At 32.9% G+C, this 26,987-nt stretch overlaps 2 protein-coding genes across 2 annotated transcripts; both read right to left on the reverse strand.

Annotated features, from left to right (window-relative positions):
* Positions 1 to 5,268: 5,268 nt before the first annotated feature.
* Positions 5,269 to 7,176, reverse strand: LOC149514220 (serine/threonine-protein kinase BLUS1-like). The gene is made up of 2 exons (XM_089744998.1): positions 5,800 to 7,176; positions 5,269 to 5,733 (listed from the first exon to the last, which is right to left on the reverse strand). Exons 1-2 carry the CDS (start codon positions 7,070 to 7,072, stop codon positions 5,453 to 5,455), a joined length of 1,554 nt encoding a protein of 517 aa, XP_089601124.1. The 5' UTR covers positions 7,073 to 7,176; the 3' UTR covers positions 5,269 to 5,452.
* An 8,261-nt stretch (positions 7,177 to 15,437) lies between these two features.
* On the reverse strand, positions 15,438 to 15,797 carry LOC149514221 (uncharacterized). Its single transcript, XM_089745712.1, has one exon. The coding sequence runs from the start codon at positions 15,795 to 15,797 to the stop codon at positions 15,438 to 15,440; it is 360 nt and encodes a 119-aa protein (XP_089601838.1).
* Positions 15,798 to 26,987: the final 11,190 nt, after the last annotated feature.

A 26,987-nucleotide genomic window follows, 5' to 3' on the forward strand; every position in this document is an offset into this window, starting at 1 on the left:
ATTTTTTTATCAATTTTATATTATTAATTAATATTATAAAACAATAAAAAGTTATTTTGGTAAATTTAAACATTTTTATATGCATAAATATCAATAATAATAATTAAAATAACAAAAATAATATATATAAAAAAATTTAAAAAAAATTTAAAAAATTTTTTTTTACCTAAATCGGATCGGTCAACGATTCGATCAACGCGGGTCAGGTCGAATCGATGGCTCGGTTCAGTCTGGCGATTCAAGGATGGTTCGACGGTTCAGGGACAGTTCGGCTTGGCCTAGTCGATGGTCAAAAGGGAGAATGGGTCATCGGGTCGGTTGCATAGATCTCGGGTCAGGTTATGGGTAGACACGCGAATCTTCAGGTCTCAAAACGATGTCGTTTTGGGCATTGGTGAAATGACGTCGTTTTGGGCATTAGTGAAACGACGTCATTTTGGGTTTTGGCCGCTTATATAAAACTAAAATTTTTTTTCGGTCATTTCTTATTCTCCCCACAAAAAAAAAAAAAACTTCCCTTTTCTCTCAAACAAAAAAAAAACCAGGGGACCTGTCGATCATAATCGTCGCCACGCCACCGCCGTTCGTCGGTCACCGGCCCCATCATTGGTGGTTGAAAAATCTCAAAAAATCTTAAAAAATCCTCATTATCCCCCTAAACATAGATCTGGGCTTGGTTTCACTTGAAAGTATCCCAAACAACTCAGATCGACCTTCGAAGTTTCGACCAAAAAAATAATTTTTTTGTGTGTTTTTCTAGTTTGCCTTTTTTTGTGTAGGTGTATTTTGGTGTTGGGTTCCCCGTTCCAAGGGACTGTTTCTCCTTTTTTTTTTGCTTTCTGCAAAAAAGTTTTTCGACAGAAAGCTTTATTTTTTTGTAGTTTTTTTTCTCAACTTATTTTGGTTTTTTTTTCTCCTCCTTTTTTCGCGGATTACAAGTTCTATTTATAGAGCTTGCTGGGATTCAAATCCCAGATCTTTAAGGATTCGAGTCCCAGTTTTTCAACTGGTGTGATAAGTTCATATTCATGCGTTGGCTAGTGTCGGCAGCTGTTAGTGATGGTTTTGGATTTTAGGGAGAGTGCATTTAATGCACTCATCCTTAGTCAACTTGAATCGGATAAGGAAGAAAAAGAAAAAAAAAAGAAAAAAAAAGAAAAAAAAAAGAAAAAAGAAGAAAAAAATTAAATAAATAATAATAATAATAATAATAATAATAATTAAAAAATTATGTTTACAGAAACACATTAAAATATTAATATTATAAATATATGTGAACTTGAATCAATTATTGGGGTTTAATGCTAAATAAAAAAATCTACACTTCCTAAGATAAAGTCCCTTTTAACGGTGGCATTGATTAGTGAGCATAAAATCATGTTAAAGTTCTTATATTATTAGACAATTTATGTTTTTATTAATTAGCAAAAAGATAATTGTTTTTTTATATTTTTTAATCCACATGTATAACTTAAAACTTAGGTTTGAACTATAAATTTTCGTTTATAAAAGGCATAAGTATAATTGAAAAGAAAGAAAATTTTTATATCAAATAAATTTGAAGTTAAATGAACAATAGAGATTTAATGCCAAATTCATAAATTTCATCATATAAGTATTATAATTTTTTTTAGAGTAAAATAAAATATAGTGTGAAAAAGTACTCTAAGAAACTTTTCTACCTACTAGGGGCTGATTTTTGCATTCTTATAAGATTGATATATTCATTAAAGTGATTATTTTTCTTTTAAAAGATAAATAAATCTAATAATTGAATTTGAATTTTTTACCTTTTCACATTATTTAAGTATAGTTAAGTATTAAAATCTCTTATACTTTTTTTTAAAAAATTTGTTTGTATCTCATTCTTTTAGAAATTGATAAATCTTCATGTTTAAATGCAATATTGGTAATTTCCAACAAACCACTAGAATTTCTTAAACAAAATTTAATTTATAAAAAATAAAAATATATACCATGTAAAAAATACTTTTAATGATATTCTAATGTTATAAATGTTTTTCATTATCCAACTAAGTTTTTTTAACCATGTGTTGCAATATCAATTTTTTAATATATCATTTAAAATTAAAATTGAATATATCTTTACAAAATTTTAAAACCATATGTTAAATAAATTATTATAATGAAATTAATATTTGTAGGACTACTATTGTAAATATATCTCTTCACCCATTAGAAATTTATTAATTAATTACGCAATTGATTGGGGTAATTTAATTGATTGTGTTTTTATTTGTTTTTAATTGTGTATTATGTTTTTGTGGTAATTTATTAATAATGGTAATTTATCAATTATATTTACAATCAAATTAATTGTGGTAATTAGGTATTAATAAATTACCATAATTAATTTATTAATAATCAAATTAATTGTGTTTTTAATTAAAAAAATTAATAAATTACCACAATTAATAGATAAATATTATTTGAAAAAAAAGTAAAGCCAAAAGGTTAAAAAAATAATACACAATCAATTTAATATATATCTATTTAAAATGGTGAAAATCAAAAGATAAAAAAATCAATTATCATAAATACATGTTATTTTTATTAAAATCGAAAAAATTAAAAGGTAAATAAAGCTTAAAAAACATGGTTAGAGATCACAATTAATCAAATTTCAAATAAGTGAATATTTTCTTCAATACTATAAAAAACCATTAGACAATAAAACCCAAAAGGCAAAATCAATGATCATAATTAATAGCTAAATATTATTTTTAAAATAGAAAAAATTGAAAAGATAAATAAAGCAAAAAATACATAATTAATTGTTACAATTAATAGATAAATATTATTTTTAAAACTTAAAAAACAAAAAGGTGAAGAAAGCTAAAAACACCAATTATTACAATTCATTATTAAAATTTAATTGATATATATTGTCCAATTAATTTTATGGTCATTAATGAACATATTTATTGATAACTTCAATTTAAGATATGTTTTTAAAAGTATAAGTAATTTGCTTGTCCCTTAAAATTTTAAAAATTTTATTTTGTGGAATAAGTTATTTGAATTTTTATGCCATATTAAAATATTAAAGAAGTTCTGTTATAACAAATATTTAATTAAAATTTCTATATATTCTAATTTTATCCTCTAATAATTCATAAAATTATAATAAGAATTATTTTTTTACATTTATTATTGTTTTAATTGGATAATCAAATTTAATATTTTTTTTATTTGGTTAATTTATTTACAAATAATTATAAGTGCTCTTTAGCTTCTACTATTTATTTTTTTCACTTTAAAACTTTTTATGGGATTTGATAAAGTTGAGTCTCACATTTTGTTAATTAAAATAAAAAATATTTTATCTAAGTTTTAAAACTAATTATTTAGTAACATGTCTTTTTAGCATTAAAATTGCAAATTAATCACTATGATTTACAAGATCAATTTTTATGTAAGGTGTAGTGAATTTTTATTTTGAATAAATTTTTAGATGCAATTATATTAAAACTTAGAAACATGTTATTTTCTTAATGTTTGTGTGTTCTTGTTTCATGTAGAAGATGTAATTTGATTAAAAATTTCATAAATAACATTTAGATTAAATTTTAATAGAGCAAAATCACTCAAATGTAATTAATATAAACCAATTTAAAGAATTTTAATCCTAATATTTTTATAATGAATTTCAACTGCAATATGATTAGATTCAACTCCTCAAAAGTAAATTTTTTTAAAAAATATAAATTTTAATGCAATTATAAATTCTAGGAATTTATAATCCATCTTATTATTCAAATTAACGAGATAGCATGCGAACGCATGATATTTTCATTAACATTTTCCACACTTAATTTCGGATTTGTATTTTTCAATATATAGTTTGTACCTTTTGAAATAGTAATAAAGTATTCTTTTCTCTTTAAATAAATAAAACATGTCGTTTATCTAAAGAATAAAATTTAAATAGAACAAATATGTGATACAAATAATATTTTTTTCATACATCAAATAAATAAAAAATAATAAAACTAGCATTTGTATTCAAATTGTTATGACAAAGGAAACAATTTAATCCATCTTTCTATTAAGATTTACATATTTATATTTAAAATTCAAGTACAATTGTTTTCATCTTAATCCCGTGTGTATTCCATTATCATACATAACCAAAACTCTTTTCATTAATTTAAAATGCAAGTTCAATTTTATTTGAAATCATATAATATTATTATATTAATAATTAATATAAAATTAAAAAAAATATGTTTTTAAAATTTTAATAATAAACATGACTAAATGGATAGTTCGGATCAATCAAAATTTTCAAGGTGTTCATTAAATGGGCTTAGTTTTTATATAATTTTTCTTAGATATCTCAATAAAAAAAGAAGTTATCTACATATTTTATAATTATTGATTCAGGTATTTAGACCTTGGATTAATTTTTTTTGTGGTGGAATTAACAATTCAGTCTCTAACAAGAAACCTGAATTAAAAAAAAAATTATTATTTTCCTTTAAAAGTGTATCTTGATAAAAGGAAAAAAAAACATGGAAATATACTTTCTCTGGATTATATAAGTTTATATTAAAACATAATAAGGATCAGTAGAAAAAAAAAACATAACTGAAACTGCAGCAATATGTTTGAACTTACAGAAATTAATCATTGTTTTGATCCTAATAATGTCATAATTTTAACACTGAATGGAAGATCCCAGTGACAGGATAATCATTGAAAATACAGCAGCTAACAAGGTAACAGATGATTGAATACTGGCCTCGTCCTTCTTGAAAAGACAGTAAATTTATACATGTGTTTCATTAAGAACCCAACCGGTGAATGGAAAAGAGAGGCGTTTAATATTTATATCGTGAGCATGACTGAACCTGAGAAACTCAGACCTCAAATACAAAGAAAAAAACTAACAATTTCTGGTTCAGCCAAAAAAATCCTGATTTGGGTCGGCTGCGGGGTGTTATAGTCATTGGTTTTAGCCTTTCTAGGTCTAAGCCCGATTCAGTGGACTATACAGAATAGACCAATGGCCATCATGTATGTTTCGGGTCATCAGCATGAGAACGCAAGATACTAAATTGGATTCTCACCCCAAAAAATTTAGTATGCTCGGGCATAAGCCAGTTTTTACTGATAATTTATATATGAAATGAAAATTCTGAGACTTGTAGCTCGTTCTTCAGGTATCAAAGAACATAGAATTATGCATAAAGAATGTCAAAAGTATCCATAATCTTTCAATTTCTTCCATTAGATGAAATCAAATATAGCCTATTTGGCATGTCCCTAATTCCCAACTATCTTAAGGCGCACATATTTGCACTAGTGATTCGTGTGATACACTATGTGGACTCAAATCACAAAAAAAAAAAAAAACTAGACTGAAATTTCACTCAATGTTCCAAATCTTCAACCAACTCGCAAATGTTGTAGTTGGGACGGGTAAGCCTCAATTATTTTCATCAGTGTTGGATGGACCAGAAGTCTGCATTCTGAGCATCTCTAATTGCATCTCCAATTCAAAGTTCTTTTGCCTTTCATGCTCCAACTCCAACCTCAACTTCTCAATCAACTGCACCAATTGATCTTCCCTGTTGATCACTTCCCCTCCAAGCAGGCTAATCATATATGTCACCTTCTGCATTTGATCATCCAAACTCTTTTTCAATGTCATCAGGTAACCCACTACTGTTTCTGCATTAAAAGTACTGTCAACTCCAGACTCATTCCCTGCAATTCGCTCAATGCCAGACTCTTCTTCACCATGAGAACCATCATTTACCCCCTCCCCAACACCCCCTGGTGAACTAATCAAACTTGACTCAGCCTCTGGTAAATTCAAATTTGATCCCCCAGGATTAGCCGATCCATCCGAGTCACCTGCCTTTACTGGAATGATCGTTTCGCCACCAAAACGAACCTGTTTCCCAATTGGATCGTCTTTGGACTCGCTGGTGAATACAGGGTCAAGCTCGAACGCATCTTCATTGAAGTTCCACCCACTAATCCTTCTATGTTTAACAAGCTGAGACCCTGATTCCCCATCAACATCTTCATAATCTACTCCAACATCAACACCCTCCCTAAGAATCTTGCTTACCCTGAACCGCTCTTCAACACTGGGCAATCCATGCAACACATGCTCGACAAGAAAATCCAAACCTTTGCAACTTTTAAAAAAGGAATGTTTCAAAAGCTTCTCTGCCGAGGGTCGCTTCCCAGGATCTTGATCAAGACAAGAAGCAACCATATCTTTAAAGGCCTTTGAAAAGTTTTTGGTCTTACCTTTCTTGCTATTATTTTCAGAATCAGGAAATGTAAACCGCTTGGTAATCTTCATGATCAAAGACTTTGAAGGAGGTAGATAAGATAAAGGAGGCCTTCCATGGGCTAATTCTAGCGCGGTTATACCAAAAGACCATATATCAGCCTTAAAACTATACCCTGTATTTGAGTGTATCACCTCTGGTGCCATCCAATATGGGGTTCCCGACTCATCAGTAATAACCAACGGTGATGAAGATGTCGATGAACACGATTCGTGACCTGAACTCAACTCATAAGTCGAAGCTGAAAACCCAAAATCCGCAAGCTTAACACACCCAATTGAGTCCATCAAAATATTGCCAGCCTTTATATCTCTATGCAAATGCCCTTGGATGTGAAGATATGACAATGCATTGAGGGTTTCTTTGAGAACAATGGCAATGCATTGCTCTGACAAACCGTCGGAGAAAGAAGATGAGATTATGGATTGTAAAGAACCGCCAGACATAAATGGCATCACCACCCAGAGACGTCTGTCAACGGTGAAGGAGCAATGAGCATTGAGGATGTTGTGGTGTGAAAGAAGTGACATGTTGTTGCTTTCACGTCGAATGTTGTCGAAATCAGCCGTGGGCTGATCAAGATCAATGGCTTTGATGGCAACAACAATTGAATTCATGGGAACACATTCGGCTTTGTAAACTACGGCACTAACGCCAGCCCCGATTTCATCAATAATCTTGTAAGACTCCGAATCTAATGGAAATTGAAGCTTGGGATGACCTTCTTCTTCACAGGCCATGAGGTTCTTTGGATCTTTTCCCTTCTTTTTTGAGTGAAAGGCTTTGAGAATTCTTGATGTTGTTGTTGTTTGGGATACGGTTTTCTTGCAGGATTCTTGAAGAATAAAGAAAGACGAGAGAAAGAGAAAGGAAAAAAATGGGGTTTTAGGCGGTTTTCTTGTGAGGTTTGAAAAGGAATGACTTTGTTAAAGCTAGCAATGATTTATATATCCTCGAGAGGGTAAAGAAGATGCATGTGAATTTAGATTTATAGCTGCTTCACCTAAGAGAAAGAGAGTGAAATTCAGGCTTCCGGCATTCAACACAATACAAAGGGGCAAAGGCCGAAGGTCATAGCCCAAAGGCGATGGGATTTTGGTTGTTTTGGGCATTCGGAGTAATCTGTGTATTAGCCTAGCAGAGCAGGAGGCATTTTGTAGTTTACAAGAATGGGTCTCGCGCTACATTGTAGTTTTCTTTTTTTTAATTAAAAATTATAAAAATGGTAATTTATTATAAATAAATTATTCAATTACAAATAATTTATTAAAAATATTATAAAATATATCATCCATATACACTTCTATTTCTTTATGGATCATCTCTTGAAAGAGAGTCACCATTGCTCTTTGATAAGTAGCACCAGCATTTTTCAACCCAAAAGGCATGATTTTGTAACAGAATGTCTCTCACATGGTCACAAATGTGGTTTTCTGTATATCATCTTGAGCTATCTTGATCTGATTATAGCCTGAGAAACCATCCATAAAGGAAAATGTGGAGTGCCTAGCAGTATTATCTACTAGAGTATCGATATGTGGTAGAGGAAAGTTATCTTTGGGACTTGCCCTATTTAGGTCTCGATAATCGACACACATTCTCACTTTTTCATCCTTCTTGAGAACTGATACTATGTTGGCTACCCTATCAGGATATTTTGCCACATCCAAAAATCCTTCATCAAATTACTTTTTTACCTCCTCTTTAATTTTCAGCAGCATCTCTGATTATATGCGCCTTAGTTTTTACTGTACTGGTTTAAATTCTAGTTTTAAAGGCAACTTGTGTTCTATAATATCAGTACTGAGTCTTGGCATATCCTGGTAAGACCATGTGAACACATCCACATATTCTTGGAGCAACTCTTCTAGCTTCTTCCTTTCAATTGGTAAAAGAGATGTGCCAACTTTGACCTCTCTTTTGTTCTCACCATTTTTCAAATTTACTGATTCGATAATTTTCTAGTGGGGTTCAATTGGCTTATCTTCATGTTTCATTAATTTTAATAAATCAGGAGGCAATGTGTAATTATCTGAATCTTTTTCATTATCAAGTTCATCAACATGAATTAAGTTTTCAAAATCAAATCTAAGATTATTGCCATGATTATCTTCATGTTCATTATTTAGGACCCTGCAAAAGGGTAAAATGAAGAGAATATTGGCACACAAAAATAGAATGGCTAGAAAATGATAAAAAAGCAAATGGAAAGCAAAATGAATATGAAAATAATAGAAGAAATGTGGATGCATCTTCAAAGTCTTTTATTAAAACAACAAACATAAAGACACCACAAAAGATCACCCAATGCTTATAAAAGCAATTAGAGATTTAAAGTTTCACATTACTTTTCAGAAGTTTTAAAGACAACATGCAGCTCTACTACTTTCTAGTTATTTAGCTCGAAATTTGTAGGATAAAGGTGCATGAACAATTCTTCATCTCAACTCTTCTTTTCTTTGTCATCCACCATTTGAATGGCTAGCTCAAAAACTTTTCCATGAATCCTACATTTATGGCTGTAGGTAGATCTGGGTAAATATATCCTTCCGAACGAAAAGAATCATAGAGGTATGGAATGACCATGGGCTCTAACTCCGGCTCATATCCCTTAAGATTAGCCATCCTTTTATTTTTCTTTTCATTCACCATTCTCACTTTGTCCCCTCTTATTGGCTTATACCTTAAGCCAAATCTGTCTTTCTTGTCATGTATGATCGATGGCTTCATGATTCATTGTAGGTTCTTCCCAAGTCCGACTTCAGGTCACCATCCCATATTGGTAAGCTGTTTGACAACCATTTAAGTTATCGTAGACAAGTGTGACGAATATAGTTTAGATCTCTCAGCCACTTATGCTGCGTTAGCAATCTTGAAAGATCTATATAAGCATTCTAGTGCTTCATCTACTGCTTCTACATAAAGAGTATTTACTGGTTGGGTGACCAATAAATCTTTTTCTCCTACTACACATATCAATTTTCCATCAACAATGAATTTGATTTTTTGATGTAATGAGGATGGAACAACACTTACCATATGGATCCATGGTCTACCTAATAAGCAACTGTATGAAGGAGAAATATCCATAACTTGGAATTTCACATTGAAAGTGCATGGGCCAATCTGCAATGACATTTTTATGTCTCCCAATACCTCTCTTCGAGTCTTGTCGAAGGCTCAAACTATCATATGACTATGTTTCATATAAGATTCATCAACATGGAGTTTTGCTAGAGTAGTCATAGGCATAACATTGATGGATGAGCTATTATCAATCAAAACCTTAGCCATTATATGACTCTTACATTTAACAGTAAAGTGGAGAGCCTTAGTATTTCCACGGCCTTCAAGAGGAATCATTTCATCACTAAAAGAGATATATTTTGTAATTGTCAGATTGCTAACAAGCTATTCCATATATTCAACAGAAGCATTGTGAGACACATATGCCTGATTTAACACTTTCAACAGAGCATTATGGTGTGACTCTGAGCTGAGCAATAACGATAGTAGCGAAATTCTAGCTAGCATCTTGTTCAACTGTTCTATCATGCTATACTCGCTATGTTTTATTAGCTTTAAGAAATCACAAGCTTCACTCTTACAAACTGGCTTCTAAAATTCTTTTTTCTGGGGCTGTGATAGGATTATTTTGACTTTTCTCTTCTTTTCCTACCTTTGCTTTCTCTTTCTTGGCTTTCTCTAAATCTTTTGGAGTATAACATCTCCCACTTCGGGTCATGCCTCCTACGTCCGTTATGTTTGCAGTATTTGGATTGACTATGACATTACAAATATACTTCCACGGTACTGCTTTATCATTTTGATATGGAAAAAGACTAAAAATTTTAATTGTCACCACTAGTCGGGGACTAACTTTTCTAGCTTTAATGTTGGCTTTTCATCATAATAGATAGTTATCGGTCTATGCACAAACTTATTCTTTGAATCAATGGTAGACACTTCAGTTTTCCCTAACTCTTTTTTTTCTTCGTAAAACTCTATCTAGCCTATATCCATCAACTTGTGCACCTTTTGATGAAATTGGTGACAACTCTCGATAGAATGCCCCAAAGCACCATTGTGATAATTACAGCTCTTAGTTGAGTTAATTGCTGTAGAGTAATTCTGAGATTCTATTGGCTTCAATATGTTAGCTTTAACTAAGGTTTCAAATACTTTAGCCATAAGAGTTTTGACCTCTTATATTCTTCTTTTCACATAGCTTGTTTACCTATCAACAAAACATTTATTGATGGCCTAGTATGATTCGGTAGAAGGTTCCTATTAACATTTGGAGTCCCTTGTTGGTTGGTATTATCGTAACGATTTTGGGACCGTCAGACGTAAATGAGTTTTAAAAATCGAAGTAAATGGGAGAGTCGCTACCAATCTTTGTTAGGGTGTGATTGGCCACCCAAAAGTTTATCTTTTTAATAAAACTGTAAAAGCGAGTTTAAAGTTTATCGAAAAGATGAATTTTGGTCTACGAAAATCAGGTTGGGTTTAGGAGTCGGTTACGTGAGGGAAGGATTAGCACCTCCACAATGCCCATAAATTGGTACCATTTAAGTACGCTCTATTTTTGATGTTGGATAAAAATTGTTTTAATTTGAAATTTAATATTAATTCCCTTTATTTGTAAAAATAAAATTTTACTAAAGCTCTTTATTTAGGAATATCGAGAAAATCTTGAAGTTAAATAATTATTTTAAAATTCTCCAACATCTTGACAGAATTTAAAATAATTCTTTTCGCTTAAGATTTAACACAATAATCCTTAAAATGAAATAACAGTCTTTATGGAAGATAATTGTTAGTGACTTTCCAACATCTAAGCAAAGTACCAAGAATTATTTCCTTCAGAATGTTATTTTTATTTTATTTTATAATATCACAAAAAAATTCTTTTTTTATTATAAAATATTTTATCATCGAACAGTCAATTGAAGAGAGAATAATGCAGACAATTATCGATGATAACATGTTAACGTATGTACGCTAATGAATGTTATGTAAGATGAGATGCAATTTAAAAGTTAGATTCTTAAGTATAATGAAACCACCCTGACTCTCTAACATCTAGGCAGAGCTTAGGTGCGACTGTTTATATTTAAGATCCTAATTTACTATTGTACTTTTTATTTATTAATCTTATTATTAATGTGAATTGAGAACTCGTGTGAAAAACTTAATGAAATGGAGTTTCCTGAATACCCCATCATTTATGCAGCATTCGGGAACAAATCATTTCATGTGAGATTTTCACACGTATCCTTAAAGTTTTAAAATAGATTTAGGGTAAAATTTTAGGGTTTAAGTTTAGGGTTTGGGGTCTAATTAAAACGTGAACATCTTTAAAAATCTTCATCATCTAGGTGGACTTTCGGAGCAAGTTCAATTTTTTATAATTTTTGAAAACTAATTAAAAATTTCTTATATATATATATTTTGAAAATTTATTAATAATAATTCTCTAACTTCTAGGCGAAATTATTTGTTTGAAAAAATATTTTTTATTCCCTCCAACATCTAGGCAAGAAAAATAAAAAGCTTATTCCATTATTATTACTATTTAAACATTTTTAATACATATATATTTCTTAGTTATTATCTTCATTTTATTATTATTAATAACAATTAGATATTTATCCTAATAAATTTAAACATTTATCATGCATAAATATAAAATAACAAAAATAATAATACATAAAAAAAAGTTAAAAAAAATTTTTTTTTACCTCAACCGGACCGGTCAATGCTGGTCTGGGTCAGTGTGACCGGTTCGACGGTTCAATTGGTGGTTCGGGTGACCAACGATTCAAACCGGTTCACTTGCGATTTGCTGGTGGTTCGTCTTAACCAGTTTAAGGCTGGCTGAGCGGGTCGTCGGGTCAGGTTGTGCGAATCTCGAGTCGGGTTCGATCCATGCGCGGATCCTCTATGCTTGAAAGGACGTTGTTTTGGTCCTATACTCAAAACGACGTCATTTTGCCCTAATGTTTTCTATAAAAGTTAGATTTTTTTTGCGTCAGTTTGTTTCATTCACCGAAAAAAATGGGTTCTGGGTTCTCTGGGTTCATCAAAATCTAGTGTCGGGGCTGCGTCGACCGTCGTACGGATCGTTGTCGACGATGGTTGCCGGTGATCGAAAAATGGTCAAAAAGTCACCAGAACTTCCTCTCGACGCCCTCTTTCCAGATCTGAGGTCCGTTCGGCTTGAAAGTGCCTTGACCGTCATGAATCTGCCTTCGAAGTTTTTTATCTCTTTTTTTTTTTTACTTTTTTTTGGACGACTTAAACTGATGATTTCTCCTTCTTGTTTCAAACGGCTGTGGCACTGAGGTTTTTCCCTGCGGGGAGGACTGTGTTGTTTTTTTTTTATGTTTCTGTTTTCTTTGGTTAGATTTATTTGGGTATTTAGGGGGTGAGTTTTTTTTTCTGTCTGAGAGATTTTTGGTATGGTTGTGTGTTTCTACTGTTCTAGTGAGGGGATCCAAGAGTTTTAGCCAGATTTGAAATAAGGGAGAAGCTAGTGTTTTATATGGTTGAAACGGTGGTTGCGTGTGTTGATCGAGTGAAAGGACTTGACGAGGGGGTGTTATGATGGCTGGGGTGTGGCAGGCGTAGGTGGTCAGCGGTGCCGTGCACGGCACCCGTTGGTACCACCCATTTCTTCTTCTGTTTATCTTCTTTCCTTTTTTTAAAAATTTTTTTAAATTTTTTAAATTTTTTAAATTTTTTAAATTTTTTAAATTTTTTAAAATTTTAATCTTTTTTAAATTTTTAATTAATTAATTTTTTAATTATAGAAATGTAGACCCAGATAAAATTCGATGTCTACAGCTGTCTCTCTTTGCACATTACTGAAAATCAGTAATAGGGCAAAGATAAAGACAACGATTTTGTCCGAAGCTAACTAACTAAATAAAAATGATTAAAATTAAACCATGAGTTGAGAAACTATAGGAATGACTGGAATTAAACCGTAAGTTAGAAGATGACGTTAACTTGGATTGAATCACAAGTCTGAAATAAGAAGACCGGGATTGGACCACGAGTCAGAAGATAATAACAATCGAGATTAAACTACGATTTTAAATTAAAGAGATCGGGATTGAATCACGAATCGAAAGATAAAGCGACTGGGATTAAATCACAAGTTAGAAAATAATGTTAACTTCGATTGAATCACAAGTCTGAAAATAAGAAGACCAGGATTGAACCACGAGTCAGAGGATAACAATAATCGATGTTAAACTATGATTTTAGATTAAAAAGATCGGGATTGAATCGTAAATTAGAGGATAAAGAGACCGGGATTAAACCGCAAGTCAAAAAATGACATTAACTTGGATTGAATCATAAGTCCGAAAATAAGAAGACTGGGATTGAACCACGAGTAAGAGGATAACAATAATCGAGATTAAACTACGATTTTAGATTAAAGAGATCGGGATTAAACCACGAATCAAAAGATAAAGAGATCGAGATTAAACCGTAAGTAAGAAAATGACAACAATCGAGATTAAACTGACTTTGAATTAAAGAGATCGGGATTAAACTGTAAATCGAAGAGATAAAAGATCAAGATTAAATCGCGAGTCAAAGGATAACAACAATTGAGATTAAACTATGACTTTGAATTAAAAAGATCGAGATTGAATCACGAATCAAAAAATATAAGATCGAGATTAAACTGCGAGTCAATGGATAACAACAATCGAGATTAAACTATGATTTTAAATTAAAGAAATTGGGATTGAATCACGAATCGAAGAATAAAAAGATCAGAAACAAATCGTGAGTCAAAGATTAAGGATGACTAGGACTGAACTGCAAGTCAGGAAAATATATAAGAATGAGTTGTGGTTGAGAAATAAGAGATTGGGTACTTCATAGACCAATAATTTTGATTTTAAAATTATGCTAACATACCATCTTCAAGGCCATCATTTTTGTTTCCAAAAAGAAACATATTGATTCTTCCTGATGTCTCATAAATAAACTTTCTATGCAACTTATCAAGAGGTATGTAATGCGTGTGATGATTATGATGAATGAAAAAGCTAAGATGCCTTCAACGAATTATATCATGCATTTTCATCCAAGTTATTTCAACTTTTGGTTTTTTCAAACTTTTAAAATCAGCTTCCAATAATCTCATCTTTTCAACTTTTGACCCTAATTCCCTATTTCATGATGGACCCATTTGGCTTTTAATCGCTCAAAAATCCCTTTTTTATTCTTTATCCCCTTTCTCTTCTTTGTCTTCAGTAGTCAATCAATTTTATTTCATTCTTTCTACCCCCACATTATTATTTTTGTCATCCTTATATTGCATTCTCTTTTTGAGCGGTGCATTGGTCTATTATGAACTTTATCAATCATTATTATAATTTTAAATGACAAATGCAATGATTTCAGGTTCAAAATTAAGTGTGAAACAAAGTCAATAATGGGGTATTTTAGGTTTAAAAAGATAAGGATAAGCCTTTCGGGACACAAAGAACAGTTAACTCAAAAGTATTTCAAGAACCAAATTATCAATTCTCTAGATAATGAACATTTGAATGACCTTGGCCTGCTCAGACCAAGTCTTTTCTAAAAACTCATTACATTTATGATCTTGTCGCCTGTGATTTCATATGACCAATCATTGCCCTACATCTTTGACTAATGAGAACTCATCCCCTAAAAGTCATCTCTTTTAATTTTGGTGACAATTCGTCCATTCGGTGCCACCCTTTCATTCTCTGAAAAACTTTATTCGAGCTCCACACTAATTCAAGCTGCCTTTTCAAGTTTTAAGCTCAAATGACCCCCATTTGATTCAAATTGCCCTTTTCGGGTTTTCAATTTGAATCACTTCTTTTTTTTTGTTTTTTTGTTTTTTTAAGCAAAATATTTCTTCACAGTGTCTGAACTTACAGGATTTAGTAATTCACCTCCATCCATTTCTGCAAGGATCAGAGCTCCACCAGAAAAAACTTTTTTTACCACATATGGACCTTTCCAATTAGGGGTCCATTTTCTTCTATTGTCATGCTGACATGGCAAAATCCTTTTCAAAACCAATTCACCCTCGCGAAAGCATCGAGGTCATATCTTTTTGTCATGTACTTGTATGACTCTTCTTTGATACATTTGTCTATAACTGAGTGCTAAAAGCTTTTTCTCTTCAATAAGATTCAGTTGCTTGAAACGATCTTGAGCCCATTTTGCCTCATCCAATTTTGTCTCCATCAACACCTTCAGAGAAGAAATTTTTACCTCAATCGGTAATACAGCTTCCATCCCATACACCAGTGAAAATAGGGTGGCCCTTGTGGAGGTTCGGATTGATGTTTTATAGGCAAGCAGAGCAAAAGGTAACTTTTCATGCCAATCATTGGATGTGTCAGTCATTTTTCCCAATATTCTCTTGATGTTCTTATTCACAGCTTCCACTACACCATTCATTTTTGGGTGATATGGTGCTGAATGATGATGCTTGATCTTGAACTACGCACATAACTCTTTCATCATTTTATTGTTCAAATTGCTAGCATTATCTAAGATGATCCTTTTCGGGAGCCCATATCGACATATTATCTCTCTTTTTATAAATCTACACACTATTGATCATGTAATACTAGCATACGAAGCTGCTTCTACTCATTTTGTAAAGTAATTGATTATCACAAAGATAAATTGATGCCTATTTGAAGCTTTTGAGGTTATGGGTCCGATCACATCCATTCCTCACATAGAGAAAGGCCATAGGGGTGCTAAGAGGTGAAGCGGGATGGAGGAGAATGAATTTTGTCGCATAAATTTGACATTTATGACACTTTCTAGCATAACTGATGCAATCATTTTCCATTGTAGACCAATAGTAACCAGCTCTCATGATTTGTTTGGCCATCATATGCCCATTAGCATGTGTCCCATAAATTTTTTTGTGTACTTCTTCAAGTATCATTCTTGCTTCCACAGCATCGACACACCTTAGCAAAATCTGATCTCGACTCTTTTTATACAAGATTTTTCTATCAAGCATAAAACCTATTGCTAATCTTTGAATGATCCTTTTATCATTTTTTGAAGCCTGTGCTGGGTAGTTTTGACGCTTGATATACTGTACAATGTCATAGTACCATGGTTGTCGATCTACCTCTTTTTCCACATTTGAATAGTGGGCTGGTGAAACTTTCATTTATACTCTAATGGGCTGGATTCCCATACTATTATTTAACTTAAACATTGCTGCCAAAGTAGCCAAGGCATCAGCAATCTAGTTTTCTTCTCGAGGAACATGCTAAAATTGAATCTTTTTAAAATGTTTCCTCAAGCCAGCTATGTGCTTTTGGTATAACACTAGTTTTGAGTCCTTGGTCTCCCATTCATCTTTCAGTTGATAAATAACCAAGGCTGAATCCGTATATACTTCTAGTGTTTCAATTTTCTTTTCAATGGCCATCTGTAACCCCATGACACATGCCTCATATTCAGTAACATTGTTCGTGCAATTGAAGTCTAATCTTACGGTATATGGGTAATAATTTCCTTTCGGGGATATTAGCACTACCCCAATGCCATGCCCCATTATATTGGATGCCCCATCAAAAAATATTTTTCATACTTATATTATAGGCTTTTTATCTTCATCCTATACGATTGCCATCAAATCTTCATTTGAAAACTCAAACTTCATAGGTTCATAATCTTCTGTAGTTCGATCAACAAGAAAATCAGCAATTACACTCCCTTTTATAGATTTTTATGTTACATACATAATATCATATTCTGAAAGCATGACCTGCCATTTCCTGCCTGATAAAGATGGTTTTTCAAAAATGTACTTGAGGGGATCCAATTTTGATATTAGCCACATCGTATGGTAGAGCATGTATTACCTGAGTCTACGAGTAGTCCAAGCCAAGGCATAACATATTTTTTTTATTTGAGGGTACTTAGCCTCGTACTCTGTGAACTTTTTACTCAAATAGTATATAGCATGCTCTTTCTTACCAGTTTCATCTTTTTGCCCCAATACACATCCCATCGATTTTTCTTGAACCGTTAGATATAAAATCAACGATCTTTCTGTAACTGGTGGGACCAACACCGGTGGGCTTATCAAATACTCTTTAATCTTTTCAAATGCATTTTGGCATTCTTCATCCCATTCACCAGGATTATTTTTACGAAACAGCTTGAAGATTGGATCACATTTCGAGGTAAATTAGGATATGAAGCAAAAAATATAATTCAATTACCCCAAAAAGCCTCTCACTTCCCTTTGCGTGCATGGTGCTGACAATTCTTGAATAGCTTAAATTTTATCAGGGTCTACTTCTATACCTCTTTCACTGACTATAAACCCTAACAATTTTTCAGATTTAACAGCAAATGTGCATTTGGTTGGATTCAGCTTGAGCTGGTATCTCTGTAATCTTTCAAAGAGCTTTTTGAGATTAACAACATGATCTTCACTTTCTTAAGACTTAGCTATCATATCATCAACGTATACCTCTATCTCTTTATGCATCATATCATGAAAGAGAGTGACCATCGCCCTTTGATATGTGGCACCGACATTCTTTAGCCCAAAAGGCATAACTTTATAGCAAAACGTGCCTCACATTATCACAAATGTAGTTTTCTCCATATCTTCACGAGCCATTTTAATCTGATTATAGCAAGAGAACCCGTCCATGAATGAAAAAGTGGAGTGCTTAGTAGTGTTATCCACAAAAGTATCAATATGTGGCAATGGAAAATTATCCTTTGGGCTAGCCCTATTTAAATCTCGATAGTCCACACACATTCTAACTTTTTCATTTTTCTTAGGAACTTGGACTATATTGGTTACCCATTCAGGGTGTCTGGCTACTTCTAAGAAACCAACGTCAAATTACTTTTTTACTTCTTCTTTTATCTTCAGTAACATTTTTGGCTTCATGTGTCTCAAATTTTGCTGTACTGATCGACATTTTAGTATTAAAGGTAGCTTATGCTCAACCACCTCTGTGCTAAGTCCTGGCATATCCTGGTAAGACCATGTAAATACATCCATGTACTCTTGCAGTAGATTCACCAACTTTTGCTTCTCAATCGGTGATAGTGAAGTATCGATCCTAACTTCTTTCTTATTGTCATCATCTCTCAAATTTAATGGGTCAATTGATTCCTGGTGGGGTTCTATAATTTTCTTCTCTTGTTCCATCCATTTCAACAAATCATGAGGTAAATCATAGTCTTCTGAATCAACATCATTATCAAGCTCGCTAATGTGAGTCAAATTTTCAAAATCAAACCCAATGTTATTGCCTTAGTCATCCATAATGTTCATTATTAGAAAACCTGAAAATAGGTACAATCACAAAAAAATATATATATTGATCTTGGCAAAGGCAAAGAGAATGGTAATGAAAGAAAGGAAAAATGAAAAATAGAGAACATGGTATAAGTGAAATGCATTGCATTCATCATTTTATTAAGACAATGAAAATAAGCCCATACACTTAACCTCCGCATGCTCTTGGGCAGAAGTAATTGGAATTTTTGGGTTTAAAGGTTCAAGGACAACAAAAAAAGTACACAATTCTTTGAGTCTCTTAAAAAGGAAAAAAAATCTTTTCATCTTGTATGACTCCTTCATATGCTTCCACTTGAAGTTGTGAGAAAACTTTCTCTAATCCCATTACCAGTTCTCCTTGTTCAACTCCTGTCGACCCAAGATAGATATGCCCGGTTGAACGAAAAGTTTCATATAAATAAGGGAACACCATTTCCCCATCAATCGAATTATGTCCTTTGAGGCATGCCATTCTTTTTTTTTTCTCTAGCATTACATTCTTTTTATCAACGATCGTAGGCTTATAACCTAACTCCCACCTTTCTTTATTTTCAACGAGCATAGTGTTCTTGTAATTTCTGGTAGAGCTTTCCCTAAACCTTGTCCAACTCGTCAACCCTTGCCAACAGTCTGCTTGATCACCATATTTGTGGCTTTTGACAATTGAAGGATCAATATCTTTGACCCTTCTTTTATATAAGTAACGTTTGCTACTTCAAAAGCTCTGAAAGAACATTCGATAGCTTTTTTTGCTACCTCAACGTAAGGAGTTGTTAAGGTCTTTATTACCAATAAGTCCTTTTTACCATTTACACAGACTTGTTTTCTTTTCATGATAAATTTTACCTTCTGATGTAGATATAAAGGTATAACTCTAGTCGTGTGAATCCAAGGTCTTCCAAGTAAACAACTATATGCAAGAGTTATGTCCATTACTTGAAATATGACATTGAAGGTATAAGGACCAATTTGTAATGGGATCACTATATCATTAATTACCTATCTTCGCGTCTCGTCAAATGCTCTTACAATCATATGGTTATTTCGTATGTGAGAGGGGTCCACTGAAAGCTTTGACAATGTTGTCCAAGGTATAACATTAATAGACAATCCATTGTCAATCAGCACTTTGGCCATAGTGTGGGACTTACACTTGACAGTAAAATGTAAAGCTTTAACACTACCATGTCCTTTTAGAGAGATTTCATCATCATTGAAGGTGATGAAATTAAGGGCTATAATATTTTCAACCATGTGATCAACCTTCTCAACAGAAATATTATGCTCGACATAAGCTTGGTTGAGCACTTTCAGCAAAGTATTCTTATGCGGTTTAGAATTCAGTAATAGCGACAGTAAAAAAATACGTGCTGGTAGTTTATTTAATTGATCCACCACACTGTACTCATTGTGTTTGATGATCTTTAGAAACTCACATGCTTCTTTTTTTTTATGTCGATTTGTTAACTTGCACTTCTGAGCTTACCATCGGTTGATAATCTTGGCTTTCCCTTGTGTCTTCTTCTCCTATCTTGTCTTTCCTTTTTTTGGCCCTTTCTAACATTTCAGGAGTATAAATACAACCACTTCGGGTCATTCCTCTTATTCTTGCTATGTTGGTGGTATTCTCCATGCTTAGATTATTCGAGGTCATATTAGGCCCTCCCATCACTACATCATAATCGTATTGCCATGGGACTGCTTTGTCGATCTGATAAGAGAATGGACTAGGGACATAAATAGTCATTGGTGTCTTAGAAGAGAAAATGGTTTTCTCAGTTAGGGGCTCTTACTTCTCATCATAGTAAACAGTGAGGGGTTTATGGATAAAAGACTTGCTATGATGCTCTTCACCCACTGTATTCACATTATTTCCATCACATTCATCATAGAACTCAATGATGGCCTCATCCATCAAGCTTTGCAATCTTTGCTTAAAGACCTCACAACTTTGGATCGAATGTCCAATTGTTTTCTCATGATATTTGCAAAAATAGTTAGGGTCTTCATGACTTCCATTGTCATCCAAAAATAATGGTTGAATCATGCTCGTCTTATACAAACAGTCATACACCCATTCAAAAGGGGTCCTCACTTCATTTGTACATCTTTTGATCTTCACATATTTTCCCCTATCCACTATATTGATTTTCCCTTCGGTGTGATCCGGTAAAGGGTTTCCACTAACATTTGGCTTGAATTTGGTATAAAAAGACAAAAGCCCATCATTTATCAAACCTTGCACCTTGTGTTTAAATACCGTGTAATTTTTAGTGGAGTGTCCTACAACTCCGTAATGATAATCGCACTTGGCGTTAGGGTCATACCAACTTAGGTAAGGTGGTTTTAATGGTTTTGCATAAGTAAGAGCGACAAGGTGGCCTCTCATTAATTGAGGGTACAAATCGGTATACAACATGGAAATTGGGTCAAAATGAGGTCTTTCTCAATTGTTATTATTCTGTGAGTTTTTTTAATTGCTGTTTGAGTAAGTTGGTCGGGTAAATGGTTGAGCTGGAGGTGCAGAGGTGTAATTGGATGGTTAAGGGCTAAAACTTGGTCTAGGTAATGGTTGTTGGGGTGCTCGGTAATGGTATGGTTGTTGAGAGATTTGGTTTGTGGTAGGGTAGTAAGAGGGGTATAGATTATACGAGACAAAAGAATGGTATGGGGGATTTCTGTGAGTGACAGCATGTGTCTCCTACTCTTTCTTCCTTAAAGTTGTTGTTTTCTTTTCAGACCCTTCAATTTTACCACTTTTGATAGTATTCTCTATCATTTCCCCTGAGATTACCATGTCAAAAATTTTTTCGTGGCATTTCCTACCAATCTATCATAATACGGGGCCTTCAGTGTATTGACAAATAGCACAGTTATCTTTTTTTTAGTCAGTGACGATTGGACCTGAGCTACTGCATCTTTCCATCGATGTGCGTATTCTTTGAAGGTTTTTATCGATTTTTTCTCCATATTTTGTAATGACAGCCTATCAGGGGCTGTATCCAAGACGTGCTTGTACTGGGTAAAAAAAACTTTGGCCAAGTCTTTCCATGAACGGATCTTACTCTGATCTAACTGCACATACCATTTAACTGCTGAACCAGTCAAACTATCTTGGAAACAATGTATCAATATTTATCGTTATGGGTATGACCCATCATCTTTCTACAAAATATGATGATATGAGTAGAAGGACACTCTATCCCATCATATTTTTCAAAATCTGAGGTCTTGAATTTTGGTGGGATAACCAAGTCAGGCACTAGGCTGAGCTCGTTGGTGTCAATAATCTCATAAATGTCATTACCTTCAATTGTTTTGAGCCTCTCTTCGAGTTGGTCGTACTTGTCTTAAATTTTTGAATTTATAACAGGGTCGTCAAGATTTGGTACCATGATGGGATCGACTGGGATGGGTCTCGAATTAGTATTCAAGTGGGTCGGTTACTGACTTGCAGAATGATTGACATAGGGGTATGGCTGTGCACTTGGTGGTTGTATGTGTATACCTCGAGAAACTTGAACCTGAACCTAAGGTAGAGTGAATCCCGAAGGGTATAATGGCTCTTCCATATTAACCTCATCTTTTATCCTTGATGTGTCAGTGACTCATTTTCCTTTCATTGATCCAATCAACAGTTGTCTTAATTTAGTCATTTGTGCTTCAATGCTTTGTTGTATTTTCATCACTCTTTCTTGTATCTCTTTCTGTGCCCTTTTGAACCTTTCAAATCTAGCTGTATTCTCTTCTTCCATGGCTCGAGTCTGAGAACGAGTATTATATCTATACGAAATTGACAGATTTTGGTTCCTTGGCTTTGCTATCCTTGAGCCTTAGTTTATTAACCATGAATTAGATCGCATGATATAATGTCGTTGATATTGTTGTTAATATGAAAATGCATGCATGAAATGAATGAAATGCAAAATAAGGTACTATCTTAGATCGATCGAAACAAAAAAAAACTTTCATTAACCATATGAGTCTTTATACATCATCCAATCATTCTTGCATTAAAGCCATAAAAACATTTGATTTGAGCATATTGCTCCCTAGCTTCATAAAAAAAGTGCAATAATCTTTGACTGTGGCTTTGGGTTGGTACAATCTCCCATTCTAGTGCTTTCGCCTTTTCAACCATGTTGCTTACTTTTCGAACAGCCTTGTAGATTTGAGCAGTCAGATGTTCGATGTATTGCTGCCTCTCTAAATTTTTTGCTCTTTACATCTCTCGAGCATCTACCTTCATATTGCAAGTGCGAGCTTAATAATCATCTCTCTTACCACTCAGTCAAAATCTTGTCTATGTGACTCTGATTGCTTGTTAATTAAAGCTCAAAGCTCATTAATTCATGCTCTAAGGCTTTTTTCTCACTTTGCAAATTAGAGTTCTTGTTTTGTTCCCTCCTTAGTTTAGTTTTTTGCTTCTCACTTTCTCTTTGGTGCCTTTCTACCTTTTCAGAAGCTCCTAAAAATTTTTCTTTCCATTGATGCTGTTTTTTAGTGAGTGTGGAGATCATTTCTTTGTTCTCTCGAGCTCTGTTCTTCCAATATTCCACCATATCTCGTAGTTCTTCCACATCTTTCTTGGATCCCTTCAAAAGTTTATCATCCAACCTCAATTTCTTATTTTTTTATGTAGATTTTATAGATCCTCTTTCAATACTTTTCGTTCTTTAGTCAACTTCTTTACTGCATCATTTTTCATCATTAAATCATATCTTAGTTAGTTAACCTGATCCATCATAGCCATCTTTTCTTTCTCTAACCTTTTTCTTTCAATCTTAAACTCTCGTTAAGCGATCTCAAAAGTTGACAATACCGATACTGAAATAGGAGTTGGCAACTTTTTTGAAATGTCGACTGGTAGAGGCTTAATTTCATTAACCCTTTTCATCCTTCAAGTAAGGTAACCTTCAGCAATATTATCTGCGAATCTAGTTGGGCTCATCGGTTAACCTGCTTTCATGCTTTGATGATTTCACAAACCCTTTTCACATAATCGGGTGTTTCATAATCAAACTCGAGTGAACCGAGCTCATGAGTCATACGGATGAATTATCGTGAATCATATTATCTTTGAACCATAAGGGGCACGTAACTCACTGCCCCTCATATTCCTAACAAAGGTACCCATGGCTCATCTCTATAACTATATAAGATGGCCATCGAAAGCATCCATGGTGCCCTCTATGTTATATCCTCACTGGTGAGCTTCAGAAAGAATGCCAACCATTGACCTTTCATCTAATATTTCCTCTATTCTTTAGCAATAAACTCTTTGATAGGACTGAAATGAATGGAGAATGGCTGAAATGATATCTTTTCTTTTCTCAAAAAATGACTTCTAAGCCAGAAAAAAAAGCTATTAAGCACACCCCATAAATCGTCTTTCACCCTTTCTTTGACAAAAATTAAGTGATCTAATAGTCTCTGCCAAAATAGTTGGTGAAGGGTTTATACCTTTATCTAATTTCTCAAAGAAATCAACCACCGATGCTTCTATATGTCCTAAAATTTTAGGGAATATCATCAATCCATATACGGCCAAACCAAACACATCCAACCCTTGATTAGTATCAATATACTTTTTTATGTACTCGAGCAAAAAAGTTGATGGAATGGTCTCAACCCCATTCTTTTCCTTCTTGTGCTTATCTATATCTTCAACCTCTATTTGCATGATCTTAGCTAACTTCTTTCTATATCCCGTAGGCTTATGCTCTTTTCAATAGATCTTATCTTGATTGGTAGACTCTACTCGGAGCAAAGAAGAATATTTTTCGATCGTAGGGGCAAAGTCTTCTTGGTTGAATATAAAGCATCGATAAGATGGATCCTAAAATTTTATTATGGCTCTCGTCAGCTGTTCATCAACATTCACTAACATAAGCAGTGCCACATCCTCATATTTCTTGGAAAAAGATTTTTTTTTCTCTGTTCTCCACTGTTTCCAAATGGCTTCCAATTCTGATATATTATTTTGACTGAGATCCATATGCACTGACTGTGGTAACACCGACATGTGACCGTCTACTAAGCAATCTCTTTCTTTCTTCTAAGTACCTTCTGAATGGCTCTTGACCTCTAAGTAGCTCTTACACACATACGACATCCTTTAGGTTTTTTGAAAGTTTTCCTTGCTGAAGATCGATCCAAAACAATACCCTCTAGAAATATAGTACCTATATGATGCATGCAACAAAATTGAAGATAATAAAATAATTCAATAATGTAAATAAAATAAATAAATAAAAATGGGTAAATGAATGAACAGAATATACATAGTGTCCTAATTTAGATAATTTTTTCGTAAAAGGGACAGTATGGCTCTATCCTAAAGTTGGATTTTACGGCTCACTATATGCTGGGTTAAAATTTAAGTGTCTAAAGGTTCCCAGACTATTCTTCACATCATCATCCATTATAGACTAGTAAGGCTCCCCGATCCTCACCCATTACAGGCTACTAATGGAACGGGTTCAATCTGAGTGAAAGTGTTTCGCTAGTAAATGCGAAGGTTGTCACCTCACGAGAGCATAACTACTTCACTTCCTCCTAAAAGGGATAGAGCTCAGGTCTAGAGCTCATGCATGAATATGCAAAGTGTGTGCAAAATAATGTATTAATTAAAATAACATGAATAAATCATAACCACCAAATCAAAATAAATTAATAACTAGCATACAATTTTTTTTATTCATTGACATATATATTTTTGAAAAATCAAAATAACGAACATTAAATGAAATGTCAAATAAAACCAATTAAACCCAACAATTCTTAATAGCGTATAATTAAAAGTTTTGGCTTGACTCTCGATTTTAGTCTCCAGCGGAGTCGCCAAGTTATCGTAACGGTTTTGGGACCACCAAACGTAAATGAGTTTTAAAAATTGAAGTAAATGGGAGAGTCGCCACCAATCTTTGTTAGGGTGTGATTGGTCACCCAAAAGTTTATCTTTTCAATAAAACTGTAAAAACGGGTTTAAAGTTTATCGAAAAGATGAATTTTGATCTACGAAAATCAGGTTGGATTCAAGAGTCGGTTACGTGTGGGGAAGGATTAGCACCTCCACAACGCCCATAAATTGGTACCATTTAAGTACACGCTATTTTCGATGTTGAATAAAAATAGTTTTAATTTAAAATTTAACATTAATTCCCTTTATTTGCAAAAATAAAATTTTACTAAAGCTCTTTATTTAGGAATATCGAGAAAATCTTGAAGTTAAAGAATTATTTTAAAATTTTCCAACATCTAGGCAGAATTTAAAATAACTCTTTTCACTTAAGATTTAACACGATAATCCTTAAAATGAAATAACAGTCTTTATAGAAGATAATTGCTAGTGACTCTCTAACATCTAGGCAGAGTACCTAGAATTATTTCCTTCGAAATATTTTTTTATTTTATTTTATAATATCACAAAAAAAATTCTTTTTTTAAAGTATTATTCTCTTTTTATTATAAAATATTTTATCATCGAACAATCAATTGAAGAGAGAATAACGTAGATAGTTATCGATGATAACATGCTCTAACGTATGTACGCTAATGAATGTTATGTAAGATGAGTTGCAATTTAAAAGTTGGACTCTTAAGTATAATGAGACCACCCTGACTCTCCAACATCTAGGCAGAGCTTAGGTGCGACTGTTTATATTTAAGATCCCAATTTACTATTATGCTTTTTATTTATTAATCTTATTATTAATGTGAATTGAGAACTCGAGTGAAAAACTTAATGAAATGGAGTTTCCTAAATACCCCATCATTTATGCAGCATTCGGAAACAAACCATTTCATGTGAGATTTTCACACATATCTTTAAAGTTTTGAAATAGATTTAGGGTAAAATTTTAGGGTTTATGTTTAGGGTTTGGGGTTTAATTAAAACGTGAACATCTCTAAAAATCCCCATCATTTAGGCGAACTTTCGGAGCAAGTTCAATTTTTTATAATTTTTGAAAACTAATTAAAAATTTCTTATATATATTTTTTAAAAATTTATTAATAATAATTCTCCAACATCTAGGCGAAATTATTTATTTGGAAAAATATTTTTTATTCCCTCCAACATCTAGGCAGGGAAAATAAAAAGCTTATTCCATTATTATTACTATTTAAAAATTTTTAATACATATATATTTCTTAGTTATTATCTTATATTATCTTCATTTTATTATTATTAATAACAATTAGATATTTATCCTAATAAATTTAAACATTTATCATGCATAAATATAAAATAACAAAAATAATAATATATAAAAAAAAGTAAAAAAAAAAATTTTTTTTACCTGAAC

The sequence above is a fragment of the Durio zibethinus genome, chromosome 16 (genome assembly GCF_047325235.1).
Source record: "Durio zibethinus cultivar Kanyao isolate XHJ-2024 chromosome 16, ASM4732523v1, whole genome shotgun sequence".
Taxonomy (NCBI): Eukaryota; Viridiplantae; Streptophyta; class Magnoliopsida; order Malvales; family Malvaceae; genus Durio; species Durio zibethinus.

Bases quoted from the DNA above. Each gene is read 5' to 3' on its own strand.
- LOC149514220 (XM_089744998.1), bottom strand. From the start codon at position 7,072: ATGGCCTGTGAAGAAGAAGGTCATCCCAAGCTTCAATTTCCATTAGAT. The intron at 5,734-5,799 runs GTGTTGGGGAGG...AGCGAATTGCAG, and splicing joins TTTGATTAGTTCACCAGGGG to GGAATGAGTCTGGAGTTGAC.
- LOC149514221 (XM_089745712.1), bottom strand. From the start codon at position 15,797: ATGAATGGTGTAGTGGAAGCTGTGAATAAGAACATCAAGAGAATATTG.